Raw genomic sequence first — 15,834 nt, forward strand, 5'->3', positions numbered from 1 at the left:
TAGCCAGTTGTTCCACTGCCATTTATTCAATAATCTCTATATCATTTAGTCTGTTTCTGTACTCTTGTTTTTAATTGTTCAGTTTGTCTCATCTTACGCTAGAACCACAGCATTTTTATTATCATAGCTTTTTAGTATATTTTGATATTTGCTAGGGAAAGCTCTCTGACTCATTCTTCTTTTTCAAAAGTTCCTTAAAATGTTTCCAAATTTACCCTTCCAAATGAAATTTAGAATGGTCATTTCACATCCTGAAATCCATGAAAATTCCTGAAGGCACATAATATATAGATTAACTTGGGGAGGCTTGATATCTTTACAGTAACCTGTTTTCTCATCTATGTATACAATATGCCTGCCCAGCTAATCAGGTCTTCTTTTATATCCTGGAATAAAAATGTAGGGTTTTTTTTTCCTTTTTAGTAAAGTTTGCATACATTTCTTTGAAAATGTGTAGTTATTTTATGAATTTGGACACTACCTAAATGAGATCAATATCACAGTGTTTTGAAGGCACAAACCTCTAAAAGATACAACCCCCCCCCACAAATATGAACAAAAAAAATCACAGAAGAGGAAGACCTTCAGTCTCCCTAGTAGCTGGGGAAAACCGAACTATGACACCTTTGTCTCCATCAGGCTATAAAACAAAACCAACCAAACAACAACAAAAATCCCTCCTAATATTCTTTGTGAGTCGGGTATGGGGAGAGGTCTTCGGAAGGCTCTTCGGCAGCGCCTGTAAAACCTCAAGATGTGCACGACCTTGACCTAGGAATCCCACTTCTGGGCTTTACCTTTGAGAAACACTTACCCAAGACAGAGTGTCATCAGTGATGTTCATTTCCACACTAGTGCACATTTTTAACTCTGAAAAGTACATCTTTTAAGAAGTTTGTAGTACTCTGTGCTGATGGGGAAATGGAAACAAAAGGTCATTAAAATATTTTATTAAAGTCACTAAAAGTCAGTTCTCCTTCATCTTGGTCTCTTTCTCTAACTGAATTATGTATTTTCTGTTTATTGGGTTTTCTTAAAAAAAAAATTTACCAGCTCACTCTCAAGTGATCTATTGTGAGCATCTCATTCTTTTCTGATAGAAATGGTTTTAAAACAGGACAAACTCTACTTATGTTTTCATATAGATCAGAGATATGAACCAAGAGAATTTTGTAAGATTTAGTGGTGATTTTTCCAGGTTTGTATTTGTTTAAATAAATAAGCAAACATAGAACTTAAACTGCTTTGTAATTTGCCTGCTGGTCAAGGCCCTACTGTCCCCACCTGCAATGGTCCAACTTTACCTGTCCTGCCTAACTTCCCACCCCTCAGCCACACAAATACTGAGTCCAGGCCACTGTTCGCCCTGACTCATCCAGGCAGACTTGGGTGCCACTTCCCTGAAGCCTCCTCTGAACGCTCACAGCACAGAGGTGACACATGACAGCCGGGTGCATGATTCACCCCGGCCTCACACTGTCTCTCCCTGTTTCCCTGTGTTGGCTCTATCTCCCCAACCACACCACAGACACTTTCCAGATTTCTTTTGTCTGGGAAGTAGGGGTGGGGTGCTGGCCTGAGGGTTTAGCACTTTCGGGCCTGTGGGAAATTATGAGAGAAGCTGTATTTCTGACACATCTGGTAGTTTCTTAAATGTTCTGTCTGTTTTCTAGGTGGCAAAGAAACACAGCACGATGTTTGGAAGTATAACTCTTCAATCAACAAGTGGATTCAAATTGAGTACTTGAACATAGGCCGCTGGAGGCATAAGATGGTGGTGCTGGGGGGCAAGGTCTATGTGATTGGAGGTTTTGACGGCTTGCAGAGGATCAACAATGTGGAGACCTACGACCCCTTCCACAACTGCTGGTCAGAGGTATGGGTTACTAGCATGAGTAACTCAGTATTACTGGTTCAAAACTTTACAGAAAGGTATCAGCCAGTGTAGGCATATGGCTTTCTGAGCTCTCTGCTCCCACTGAGAACATTTTTGGTGGCTCTGAGCTTCCCTTCTTATAAGAGCCATTGATTCAGCATTGCTGATCAAATCACAGAAGTGACTTCCTTCTAGCTGGGGAAGCTCTGTGTGGGTACCAGTCCTATCCTGGCCAGAACCCCAGATGTGGAGGAGAGGCTTGATCCTACATGTCTGCATGTCTTGGCCCAGAGTCTCGTCTCCTCCAACGCCATCTGCCCTTATCTTCTCCACTCTGGGCACACAGGGATCTCTTGATGACACTGTTCATTGAACCCAGAGTCTTTTGGTAGTATTTAGAAGTCAGCTCTTATTTATTGCCTAGTAATGATGAACCATTTATATGCTTGTATGCAAGACTTTAGCAGTGCAACCTCGGGTATATATCACACCCAGGAAAAGGTAAAGCATTGCTGATCAATGGGCATAAAGTTACAGTTATGCAAGACGAATCGGCTCTGGAGATCTGTGATACAATATTGTGCCTATAGATAGTGATACTGTATTTTACACTTAAAATTTTGTTAAGAGGGTAGTTCTCATGTTAAGTGCCCTTACCACACACTCAGATAAGGTGACCTCACTTCCTGTATTTCCAGATTATTCCCGATTTCAAATTTCCTTTCTTCTTATCAGATTATATGTCAGAGCATGTTCCAGCTTTGGGGAGTGTTAAATGTGGTCATCACAGGCACAAGCAAATGTAGCCAGGTCATGATGGCATCTGGCCAAGATCTGTTAACCTGAAAAGAACTTTATAGGGAGCCCTTAGCATTTTGGGGGCTGTGCCCAGGATCTTCTCAGTTCAAGTCCCACCACAAAGTTTCTCCACGACCTAAGAGTGTCATGTGAATGGGTAAGAGGCTCTTGAGAGTCCCCTTTAGTACCCTTGGGTTCACAGGGTAGAAGCACAAATCTGGTTTAATCCCCAAATCTGTATGTTGTCCCAGAGTGGGAGAGTCTGCTTACCTGTGGCCACCTGAACCCCTTACACCAGCTTGTCTTCCTAGCTGTAAGCTCCAGGGACAATGCCCAGCACATAGCATGTGCTAAGTACATATTTTTTGAATGAAGGAACACATGAATAAATATGAATGTATGTTTGAGAAAGCATCCTCCTCCAACACTGGCTGGTTTCGGCTGTATAAACAATTATTCGTGTCTGCCCTTCTTCTCCCCTGAGAGCTGGACTCTGGGAGAAGCAGGATAGAAACATCTGGAGCCTGGAGGGAGGGTGGGAAATGTGTGCTTTGATCCTCTGTGTCTTAAGGGGAGTCAAGCCCACAGGCCTTGTGACTTCAGGCAAAGGATGCTGAGGCTTGTGTCCCCTGGCTCCTGGCCTGTGTCCTGTGAGCCACTGCAGCTATCTGTGCAGTGTGATTGACAGCTTCTCCCGGTGCCCTGTGCCTCTCTGCAGGCTGCGCCCCTCCTCGTCCATGTCAGTTCCTTCGCAGCCACCAGCCATAAGAAGAAGCTCTATGTGATTGGGGGAGGGCCCAATGGGAAACTGGCCACAGACAAGACTCAGTGTTATGACCCTTCAACCAATAAGTGGAATTTAAAGTCGGCCATGCCGGTAGAGGCTAAATGCATCAATGCAGTGAGTTTCCGGGATCGCATCTATGTGGTGGGTAAGTGAGTGAACGGCTTCTTATTAAACCAAGGTCCCCTACCCATGCAGCCATGCAGATAGCACACAAGCCCCTCCTGGGAACTCTCAAATTCCTGGGTGATGTGGATGGGGTTGAAAAGAAAGAGAAGATGGGATTGGCCCAGACTTTGGTGGAACTTACTTTGCAACCCTGGAGGCAGAAGCAACCCACATTTAGGAGACATACAAAGCAGATGGATAATGGGGCCTAGGGGAGGAGCCAGAAGTTACTATGGGAACAAAGTGTGTTGTAAGTATTGGTAATGCACAGAAATTGAAATGTGCACAGTATAAGTGCCCAAAAAATGGTAGCTATTATTATTTCTTACTTTGTGTTCATGGGAATTTTGTTCTCCCCAGTTGCTTTTGGGACTGTGAAAAGTTACATTTAGCCAGAAGGAAAGCCTGACTAGTTGGCATGTAATTGTTAAGGATTTTGCATCTCAACCCTGACTACTTAGTAGAATAATCTATGGAGTTCTTTACAAAAACATGGGTCACTGAGCCTTGCTCCAGACCAACGATATCAGAATGAGAAGGAGGACACTGACCAACAGTGCAAGGTATTTTTAATGTGTAAGTGATGTTAATGTGCAGCCAGGAGAAAGAACTACTGATTAAGGAAATACCAACAATAAATAACTTCAGCAAGTAAGAGCTAATCAGAGAAGGCTTCCTGGAGGTAAAACATGGGAACAGATTAAGGAAAAACTGCTTCTCTCCCTTGCTCCAGGTTTCTGGTATGTTTATGGTCAGTCTTGTGATGCTGCTTCAAGGTCTAAACTCAAGACGGGTAATTTGGGCTGGTGTCCCAGATCATGCTCAGTCTACAAAGAGATGCTTCCACCTCTAGTCACTGCCACAAATATCAACACAATGCAAGATTTCTATGTACCAGGGCTTCTGCCAGATGCTTTATGTGCATGGTCCTAATTTCTTATGGTCTTGGTGCTCATGATTACAGATCAGAAAGTGGCAGAGCTGGGATTGTGAGCCAGGTCTACCTCCTGCACCAGGTGGTATCTTCTCCAGGGAGCAGTATTATGGTACACTTTGGCAGCCAGGTGAAGCCAGGTTAGCGCCTGGCTGCAGAGTTTAAAGGGCACTGTGAAGTGTTTCCAGCATGAGAATTCCTGCCCCTGGTTATCCATTATGGCTTTCTGGAGAGCCATGAATCTATTCTTTCTATTGGCAAGACGGTAGACGTGACCTAACCAGAAGTAGGATTTCAGTGGTTAACGGGGAAGAAAACCAGTAGAACAGTGAGATGCCCACGTTGTTTCCCTTCCTCTTCAGGAGGGGCCATGAGAGCGCTGTACGCCTACAGCCCTCTGGAGGACAGCTGGTGCCTGGTGACCCAGCTCAGCCACGAGAGGGCGAGCTGCGGCATCGCGCCCTGCAACAACCGGCTCTACATCACCGGCGGGCGGGACGAGAAGAACGAGGTCATCGCCACGGTGCTGTGCTGGGACCCCGAGGCCCAGAAACTGACGGAGGAGTGCGTCCTGCCCCGAGGGGTGTCGCACCACGGCAGCGTCACCATCAGGAAGTCGTACACCCACATCCGGAGGATCGTGCCGGGAGCCGTGTCGGTCTGACAGCGGGAGCGCGGAGGGCGGAGCCACACGGGGAGCTGGACTGCGCTGGGGCCCTTCCTCGCTCTCCTCCGCTCCAGCAGCAAGCAGGGCTCCCGTTACAGGCCGCACGTACAGCAGGGGCTCCCGCGGCTCCCCATGGGCGCTCCTTGGAAGTCAAAGATTTGGGACACTTGACACCAGCCAGGAGTGTTTGCGAGACCTACCTCAGGAGAGAAAAAGAGTAAGACTTAACATTCAGGCCACACCTGTCCCATGCCAGGTTCTGTGCCAGGCAGTTTTACATATCAGTGCCTTTACTATCATAATGACTTGGTACCTGGATGTTACCGCTCTTGTTTTACAGGTGAGGAAACCGAGTTTAAGAGAGCCTAAGTGATTTGCCCCTAGTCACTCAAGTCAGAAGTAAATCCGGAGTCTAAACCTAGGTCTTTCATTGTCAAAGTTAGCGCAGGTTCTGTGATGCTGACTCAGAGCAGGAAAAACAAACAAACAAACAGCTCTCTGTTGTTGTTGTTCTGACAAGATTGCTAAAGGATTCACTCAGCAAGGCAGGGAAATAAAGGAAATGTTTCTTTTTTCTTTCCTTTTTTTCCGTATATTTAAACCATACGGGATCTTTGGTGTTAGAGCTTTTGGCTCCTTGTCAAGAGTGTCTCATAGGTTTTTCCATCTGACAGTTCTGGGGAGATGGGTCTGGGAAGACCTGTTTGCTAAGAAAGATATAAAAGATTTCTGTCCTCCACCATCAAAAGCCTGTGTTTCTTTTGATTACAGGGGGCCCATTTTGGACTGGAACTGTCACTTTTAGAAAGAATTGTACCTTCAGCACAGTCCAGTGCCCTGGCCTCTTAATGTCCAACAGTTGTATTGTAATGTAGAAAAGATTTTTCCAGAGGCTCAGAATGCCATTTTTTTTTTTAAAAGGTAGACATCCTTACATTGCCGGCCACTGAGGAATGACTGACTGTTTTTGACAGTATACTTTCTACTTTTTAGACAGTGATTTGGGTTCATGTCTCTAGGACCCCACCCTCCTGGAACTTTCATTTTCAGGATCCTTTTCAGCCCTTTTTTTGTTTGTTTCTGGATCGGCTTGCACAATTTTGACACAAAGAACAGAGTCTTTTCTTCAGTCTAAGAGACAGAGCTTTAAAATGAGCTCACTGGAAATTCATCCTAATCCCCCAACTGGGGAAACAGATTAAGAGATCCTGTTTCATACGCTGTACTTAAAAAGCAACAACAATGGCAACAACATAGTAACTGCATTACCCAATGTCCTTTATTTTCCTCATATGATTTCACATCTCTTTATAGAGTTTTCTTTCATGTCAGATGTGCCCTGTTGTGCTTGTACTTCTCAGCAGTTTGGGAAGGTAGAGGTATTAGGATTGATAGTGAATTTCATTTTCATAGAAAAGTTTCGGTTAGAAGGAGCTACAGTTCAGAGGAGCTACAGTTCACTTGGAAAACTGCAAGTGAGGTTTCTATTTATGCTTACTTAGCTCATTGAGGATAAATATAAATGCATGCTGGTGTGTGAAAAGCTCTGTGCCTTAGGGTCAGGTGTGACAGTTCCACTCCCTGCTATGAAAAATGAGATGGGAAAATACAGACAGATTTGTGGACATTTAGAAACACACCTCACTTACTCATGAACACTGATAACCTTAACAAAGCTCTCAACTGAAACCATTAATCTACTTCAATTCAGCAAACATTCCAGGAGTTTATGTTTGGCAGGCCTTGGGGACACCAAAGAATAAAACAAATCTCTACCTTAGAAATGCTCAATAAACAGGTAAACAGGCCACTGGTCAATGTTATAAATTTTCTTTTCATCAAGGAAGAGAAAAATGAGATGTATATGAAGTTATGAGATTGCATCTGGGTCTTTATTGTCCTTCCAAATGGTCTCCTTAGGGAGCTGTGCTCTTAGGTCAATGATGTGGCTGTTGTTTACATGTTTGTCTTTCTTTGGGATCACCTGCAGAAACCATTTATGAGCCACAGGAGAAGTCAGTCCTATTTCAAAGAAGCTTCAGGAGAGAACTTTCAAAGAGGAAATCCAGTGACAGCATCATTGGGGTACACAGCCTCCCCTCAGAAAGACAGAGCTCCTTGTCCTGGTGGTCATTTGATTAGAGCAATTGGCAAATTTTGAGCCTGTCAGCAAGTCAACCCTATGCTGGATAAGTGAGGATTTAGGATGTCTGTGTTGTAAACCTGATTCTCACTACAGGGGTTCTCAATAATGGCATGGGTTAGCAGACAGATACACCTACTAAGAAGATCCAGAATTCTGCACTTGAAGGTGCCAGTCTGTAATTTTTAGGGAAAGAAAAAAGCTCATGTCATTTTTGGGAAACTTTATATCAACAGGATTTAGGTTTCTAGGCACAAGCCAGGGATGGAAGCTCTTAAAATCTAATTTCCATTCTCAGACGAACAAACAATCAAACAAGTGGCAGAAAGTTAACTGTCATAAGCCAGACTACCAGCAGGGAGATGAGGCAAGTTGGTGCCCAATGAGCTGGAGACAAAAGGCCCTGGGACTCAGGCAGGGCATGTGGGATGTCCTGACACAGCAGGCTGGACTTTGAAGCAGGTCCTCTGAGTGGATAGAGCACCCCTGGCTGGGAGGAAGAGAATGAGGTAGGAGGGGGACGAAGCCAGGTTTAAGGACACAAGTCTAGAAAATGATGTCATGGGCCCTGGAGTTTGTGAGCATGCCTCCATTCTCAAGAATGGAAGGGGAGCATGAGGAATGGGGGTTCCAGATAAGTGAGTTCCAAGAGGGAACCCACTTCTTAGAAGTGAGGCAAAGTCAGAGCAGGACTAGCAGTCAGACCCATTGGCCTGGGGCCTTTGAGCTTCTTGCTGGGTCTCCTATCTTACTGAAATGAGAGAGTGTGGCCCAGAGGCTCTACAGAGTTGGAACTTATAGGGGAGGTTAAGGGACCCTAGTTGCCAAAGCTGGTCTGAAATGGATGAGAAGCTAAACTCACCCAAACATCAACAGATAAGTGTTCTCTTAGCTTTCATCACATCCTGCACACACTGGCTTGAGGAAACACACATGCACACACAGCCCTTGAACTCAAGCAAACTGTGTTCTCAGAGAAATGCAAATGTCATTTGCTTATAGCTGTGAAAGTATAGCTTTGCTATTTATAAAATCCTTGAGGTACTGTTGTTACTTACGTATCCTATTTGATTTTGAAAAAGAAAGGACTCAGTACAATTTTCAAAGTGGGTAAACACCATTGGAATTTCTTATATAAAGTCCTGACTTGGTGTTGCAAATCTTTTTTTCCCTTGGAATCTGATCTGGGTGTTGTATTAGATCTTACAATTTGAAGAGCCAACCTTCATGGAATTCACAAATATCTCAGTCGTGGCTACAGCAAAACCAATTTTGACAGGTTAGATTGTCATATTGATGGGTAAAATTAATCAACATTTAGTTAACCAAATCCTTTAAGCATTTTTGGTTATACAAGGTTGTATTTTCCTTTCAAGTGATCAAACTAAATGTATTGTTTATAGGTAAAAACACAAAGTTTTAATTTATTCAATAAAATATGTGTGATTAGATAAGAATATATTGTATATAATTACTAGGTGAATTTTTTTTTGCTTGGCTTGGTCAATATGAATAACTGGTATCTGAAGAGAAATTAATTCAGGAAGGGAAAACTTGAAACATTTTAAGTGATTCAAGAGGGTTTAGATAAACTTATAGGCTAAAATTAATAGGATTTGGTTCACAGAATGGCAAAAAATACATCTTTTCCCTTCCTAACACCTCATTGCCTCACTGAGCCAGCAATTACCAATCCATTTGCAAACTGTGACTCTCCTCCTGCCTGGCCTGATGCCTTCCTACAGGAGGCATTTTTGTTTCTAGTCTGACCTCCCAGCCTTGCCTCCACCAAGATCACTGTGTTGTTTCTGCAGCCCTAACCGACCTGTGCTTCTCAAATCAGGACACGTGGAACTGGGCATCTGAGCCTGAGAGCTGTGACTCTGAGCACCAGAAAACTTGTCATCATTTAGTTTGAATTTCAATGTAAAGATCCTATGCAATTGAAAAGAAAAATCTGAGACTTTAAAGAAATGTGGGGTCACATGAATTGCTTTAGTCCTGGGCCTCCCTACAGTTAGAAATTCTTAGCTCTGTCTTAGGAATTCTGGGCAGAAAACCTTGGGAAGCACAGCCCCATCTCAGAGGTGGGAAGTTAATCCTGGGCCATTGATCTGGCAGCCAGTGCTCCAGTGAGAATCAGACTGGGGGTTTGCCCTTAACTTCACTGCTGAGCCCTCCAATTTCCCTGCTGGATCTTAGTGGTAATCTGATGCCAGAGCAGCTTGGCAAGGGCCTGGTATCTGCCCAGCTTTCCTCAGCTCCTCTTCCTGCCCCTGGTGCTCTTTGCCTGCCGGTGTGTGGTGTCTCCTGGACCAGCCTCCTTTTCACTGGAGATGCAGCCTTTATATAGGATCCTATCCCCACCCCCTCCTCCAGTGGGCTCATGCCTTATATTCTGCTCCTGGATGCTGCCACAATTCAAGACCCTTGGTGATGGGGACTAATTTGGGTTGGGTCCCGGGTTGGGTCCCACCCACCCCCAAGCTGCCCAGTATCAGCCTGCCCAATTACCAATCAGTCTGGTTTTCACTCCCACATCTATTTCTAACACTGGGAATTTTCCTTTTCTTCGTGCATGCTCAGATGTCTCCTTTGTTGTTGATTCTTGCATGACTCTCATGAACTTGACACCCATGCCTGCCCCATCCCTGATCATCTGCCTGGCCTCCTTACCTGCTGCCTCTCCTGGGGTCTCCCAACCTAGAAACCTCACTACCCCAGCACCGTGGTGTCTCTAGGGTCTCTCGATTTCTCAGGTTTGGAGAAAGAGCAAACAAGGGTATGGGCATCCTGGCTATCCGTTCTTCAGGAGGATCTGTGTGTAAGGAAATTTTCCTGCTCCCTTAGTAAAACTAACCCAGTTCCTCCAAGTTTGGCAGGAGAGGGAGAAACTCCCAGTGGGGACAGAGAGTTGGATCCTTCCTGATGATTACGCTTCAAAGGAATGGTTTTCAGGGCCTTGAGAAAGATACTCCTGGGTTGTAGGAGATACAGATATACCACAAAGGAACAGAAGAAGGATTTACAACTGTAAGCCCTTTTTAGTAAACGCTCTAAGAAAGGGAGGTCAGGGCATCAGGTGTTGGCCAGGACGAATGGTAAATTCTTTCAAGAGCCTTGAGCTTTTCCTGACAGAAACTCGCAAGGAGATCTGGGTCATCCCAGGATGTGGCCTTAGGCTGCCAGCAGCCATGTGAGGGTTGGTCAAGTCTCTTAGAGTAGGGATTTGGATGGAGTGTTCTTGCAAAGAATGTTGGCAGCTCTCAGTGCCCCAGGTAGAGTTGCTTTATGAAGCAGATACAGTTCAAGAAACAGGTGTGCCCGTCACTTGTACTGCTGCTGGGGATATTTTCAAAGGAACTGGCCATTTTCTACATGTGCCCTACTTCTAGAATATTCTGAAGACAACTAAAGAGAAAAGTATGCTCAAACTTCTTTCAACCTCTGTAGGCCAGAGTGATGCTCTCAAACTGTTTGGAATATGTCCCACAGTTGCAAAATGAAAACATTTTCTGTATTTTCTATCCAATTACATTTTTTCTTAAAATGCTGTTTACAACCTACTGAATTAATTTCATTACCTCCCCCCCAATCGGTCACAAGTCACAACCCACAAGGCTAGAGGGTGCAGACCTAGGCAAAGACAGGGCAGGGGTGAGGGGAGAGGAGGCTGTAAACCTTGGTATAACACACGAGAAACCAGAGAGGAAGAATCTGACTCTGCCAAGAAACCTGTGAGTCTGACCTTAGATAAACAGAATTCTTGTGGGTGAAATTCTATTCTTTCATAATAAAAATACAGTAATAGGAGCATCTATTGAGTAATTTCCCAGAAACATGGGGCAGAGCCATAAGCAAAGAGATTGGAACATGACAAAGCTAGTCTAGGTAGTAATGCTGGGGGTTTTAATTATTAAAGTGTATCCTTGTACAATGTTGCCTTTCCAGAAAAGATCAATGTAGAAACTTGGAGGAAAAACAACACATTAGACTCTGTTCTGGCTGAGTCATAAATAGACATTAGTGAAGGAAGTAATGGGGTGAGTCTTTGTGAAACAGTGCAGCAAATACTGATTGAGGACTTAATATGTGCCAGGCACGATTCTAGGTACTGGGGCTCCCCATCAACGGACAAAATAAAAGTCCCTGCTCTCATGAGCTAACATTCTAGCAGAGATAGCCAACAATCAAACTAGTATATAATATAATGTCATGTAGTACTAGATGCTAGAAATGGAGCAAAGCAGGGTAAAGGGTATGCATGCTACTTTAAACAGGGTGAGCAGATGCCCTTTCTGGTAAAGAGACAGCTAAGCAGAGACTTGAGTGAAGAGAAAGTTTGAGTCCTGGGAATTTCTGGGGGAAGCATATTCCAGGTAATGGGAATAGCCAGTGCAAAGGCCCTGAGACAGGAGGCTCAGTGTATTCAAGAAACAGTAAAAAGGACTTGGTAGCTGGAGTGAATTCTGAGTGATGGTAAGGAGTCTCAAGGCCACCATAAGTATTTTGCTTGTGATCAGAGGAAGGTGATAGGGCATAAGACAAGTTCAGAAATGATACAGATTCACAAATGTTACACACCCAAGCTGTGGCTTACAAATTCAAGTCTGCTATGTTCATGGTGGCAATTAGTAGTGAAGGACTACTGGAAGCAAATTTTTTGTGAACCTATCAAACACGGAGCTTTCTCCAGATCTTTGGTCTTTCTGACTTTGCCCTGTGCACTCACATCATAGTGGGCTGGGGCTGCCTCTCCCAATTGCCTGTCTCCTGAGCCCAGAGGGGTTTTGGGGAAAGCCTCTCAAATAACTAAGATGCTCTCCATAATTCCCTGTGTAAATGGAAATGGCAGCACTCAGATACAAGGGCACCTGGTGAAAATGAGACCATCAGGGGGTGATATTGGTGGGGTGGTACAAGGGGGAAGAAGGCAGCTTTTAAAGCCAGTGACCTCCAGGAAGCCTAGATGATTCTGTAAAACCTCTTATGACTATCCCCAAATAATGTGGACTGAGATTCAGCACATTAAAAACCATCTAATAGAAACCCTTAGTGATTAAGTGCAAACCAACAAACCATTTAAAAATCTAGGTAAAATGTGTGGCAATTCAGATGGAAACTAGAAATTAGGTGCTGAAAGTGTTATTTCCAGATGGTTTTAGAGAATGCATCTTCCCAGAAGGTGGTTGGAATTCTCAAAAGGAACCAAGGCTGGAGACTAGTGGTGGGTTAGACTAGGCTGCAGTGTTGTCACCAACCTCCCTGTCTCCAAAGGAGGGTTGTAATAGAGGCTGTTTTTCTGCTGGTCCTTGTATCTAGGGCAGCTTGCACAGAGCCAGATACCCAAGTGAACACTCAAAGAATGTTGCTACTTCCCAGGAGTAATGTGTGGAGCAGTGTTTAGGGGCGGGCTGTGGAGGGATGGTCCTGAGAAGCTGCCATCCAACCATTACCACCACCTTGTTGATCACTTCCTGGACACTTTATACACATCAGAGTTTGATGAAAACCATAGCTATCTTTTCTTTGGACTGTATAACCTTTTTAAAACTGGCAATACTTGGGGTCAGTTAACAACTGGCTGGAAGAGAGTCGGGAAAATTCTCTTTAGAAAGAGTTTGACAGACCCCACCGACCTGATTGGCCCCCAAAGCTATTTGAGTTTGCAGCCTCTGACGTACACGATCTTGTTTCATCCTTGCACCTGCGTGAACTGAAGCGCTGCGTCTCCAGTGGCCGCGGCTTCAGTGCCCCAGACAACGCGGGTGCCGAGGACCCCAGAACCGCCCCCTGGGAGGCTGGGGGTTGAGGCCCGGCCCCGAGGCTCCATCAGTCAGAGAAGACCCGCAGCCTGGGGTGGGCAGGGCTGGGAGGCAACGCGAGAACTGAAAGACCTGAGGACAAGTTCCAGCCTCTCGGCAGGGTAAGTAGCTCCAGGGGTGAAAAGGTGACCCGGTGTTGGGGCTGCTTTCCCCTACCTCCTGCGAGCCCTACAGGTGGGACTGGGGGAGGGGGCTTCAGCCTGGCGCAGGGCTGGCACAGAGGGGCCCCCACACACTTAACGGCGGGTTGACTGCATTATTTCGGGGTCATCTGGGTCATTCCCTGCCTCCAGGTAAGGATGTGCCTGAGCTGGAAAGAGGACCAATTCTCAGAGCACTGTCAAGACCCAGATGTCGCTTCTCTGCTGGGGACTGTCAGTGCACATGGCCTCCTCGGTGCCTGGTCCCACAGGTGAGGGTTCCGGGCTGCCTGGGACCCCGCAGGCGCCCAGTTTAGTCCAGGGCAGGGTTTTCCATACTCCTTAAAGTGTAACCGCAGGGAGGTGCAAAATTTACACCCAACACAGTGTACAGACGTATATATATTTATAAAATTAAAACCAACGTTTATGGATCAATATTATGCTTACAGTGTGTGATGTCCTCATCTGTTCTATTCTATCCATTCTATTCTACTCTTCTGTTCTATTTTTTTATTGTGTTCTGCTCTATTCTGGGAGACAGAGGAGGAGAGGGGCTGATGGAGGTGGTGGGGTCACCCACAATCTCCTCACAGGACCTTTGGAAGCAGATTTTCTTCTGAGGCAAACTGCATCTGCCCTGAGCGGGCCCTCATGTGTCTCCCCCCGTGGGCCCCAGGCTCTTGGCAGCAGAGACAGTACTCTGTTCACCCAGCATCCCGCATGGCTCCTGGAAGAAACCCAGAATTCTTAGAACCTGTAAGCCTTGGAGAACATCCCTCTGTCAAAGCCCCTGGTTTTGCAGGGGAGGAAAGTACAGCTCTTTGGGGGGCAATTTTGCTGTATCTCTGTCATTTCCATATTTAATCCCTTCCTCCTGGACCCAATGACCATGGGCTCTGTGGTACCAAGAGTCTTAAGTACTAATTCCTAGGTCTTATGGATGTGGCAGCACTGAGGGGACTCCAGGATCTCAGGCTCCGGGTCTGGCAGGTCATAGACACCTGAGTGAATGAATGAGATGCCCATGCCCTGGTGTTAGGAGAGGCGCTTTGGAGTCAGACCTGAGTGCAGTTTTCACTTTGCTACTAGCTCACTGGCTGTGTGAGCTTGAGTAAGCCACTTAACTTTGCTGAGCATCCATTTCTTTACCTCTAAAACAAGGATAATACTGCCTATTTTGTAGGATTGGTATAAGGATTAGCAAAAATGTGTACAATTTGGAGTGGCTGGGAACTCAAAAATAGCCCGTGCTATGACTGTTGTTAACAGTAATTGCAATAGTAACAAGAGGTCTCAGGACAACTCTGGATACTTCATATGTGCTGTTTTTCCTTAGTTTTGGAGGCAATCTGACTGCCATTGTTTTCATCCAAGGCAAAAAGGAAATTCTCATAAACACCCAGGGGAGGAGGCAGGTTACGTTTTCATGAACTGCCTTTAATAATAGGAGAGGAAAAAGACACACTCACAGACACATACACAACCAAACCCAAACCAAGAACACAGGCCCTTGCCAAGGATCCACCTGGTTACAAAAGATGGTTGCATTCTTGGAAATGAACAGAACGACTCTGGTCCCAGCCAGTGTTCAGCAGTGTGTTGGGAAGACATAGCCCTGTTCCCTGCGGCACTCCCAATCCACATGCCAGAGTAAACACAGTTTGTTGGTAGAGAAGGACCACGTGGATGGGATTGATGGGCCATGAAAATTCATGCTGATAATACCTGGGAATCATTCTCTCTCCTCTCAGCAGACCTTCATTACTACATGATTTAGGAAATGTAGTTTTGGGGCTTAAAGTTTAGATACTAGTATTGTTGTTTTGCTTTAACAAATTGAATGAAATCTCTTAACTAGTGGGTCTAATATGGAATTTAAATTATTCTGATTAAAAAAGACATCTTTGGTGAATCCACAGACTTAGAAAACAAAATCATGACTAGATCAATTATTTTGCTCTAAATTTGTCTTTTCCCTAGATGTCCACTAGATGGCGGCATGGGACCACTCTAGATCCTGCTCCTTCAGCAGCAGCTCTTTCCACATAGTTTTAAAGTGAGGAAACTGTATTTTTGTTTTTGATTTCATATATATATGAACACACATATATATAAACACACACACACACACACATATATATTTCCTTTCTGAAAAGAAAGGTAAACACTTTATGCACTACTTTTTATGGATCCTTTTTAGCACATAAATAAAGACATGCTATTTCCCTCTCTGAAGGCCTGAACCCCAGGTGTTTTCCTCTTTGAGGAAAAAACACTTGATGGTACCAATGAGTAGTGAGTAGAAGCTTACCCAAAACCAGGTGCTGTGCTAAGAGCTTCATCCTATTCATTTCGCACAGGGGGACTACCAGGTGTCGCTTACATTTTGTTTAAACGCTACCATTTTCATGTGTGGACGTTTTGTAGGTAAGAGCTCTGAGGTAAGAATTTCAAATGTGATGACATCAACCAAATGAAGAATCTGGATGAGAGTGA

At 44.8% G+C, this 15,834-nt stretch overlaps 1 protein-coding gene across 2 annotated transcripts in view; it reads left to right on the plus strand.

Moving 5' to 3' along the window:
• The window catches only part of KLHL6 (kelch like family member 6), a 58,268-nt gene extending 47,259 nt beyond the window's left edge, over positions 1-11,009 (plus strand). Inside the window, exons 5-7 of one of the 2 annotated variants that reach the window (XM_006187588.3) lie at positions 1,674-1,876; positions 3,393-3,606; positions 4,923-11,008. In XM_006187588.3, coding sequence (XP_006187650.1) covers positions 1,674-1,876; positions 3,393-3,606; positions 4,923-5,224 — 719 coding nt within the window. In that variant the 3' untranslated portion in view covers positions 5,225-11,008. Of the gene's footprint in view, positions 1-1,673; positions 1,877-3,392; positions 3,607-4,922 lie in introns of both variants that reach the window. The other variant, XM_032483514.1, reaches the window with a different exon arrangement.
• Positions 11,010-15,834: the final 4,825 nt, after the last annotated feature.

This window comes from Camelus ferus, chromosome 1 (genome assembly GCF_009834535.1).
Source record: "Camelus ferus isolate YT-003-E chromosome 1, BCGSAC_Cfer_1.0, whole genome shotgun sequence".
Classification (NCBI taxonomy): Eukaryota; Metazoa; Chordata; class Mammalia; order Artiodactyla; family Camelidae; genus Camelus; species Camelus ferus.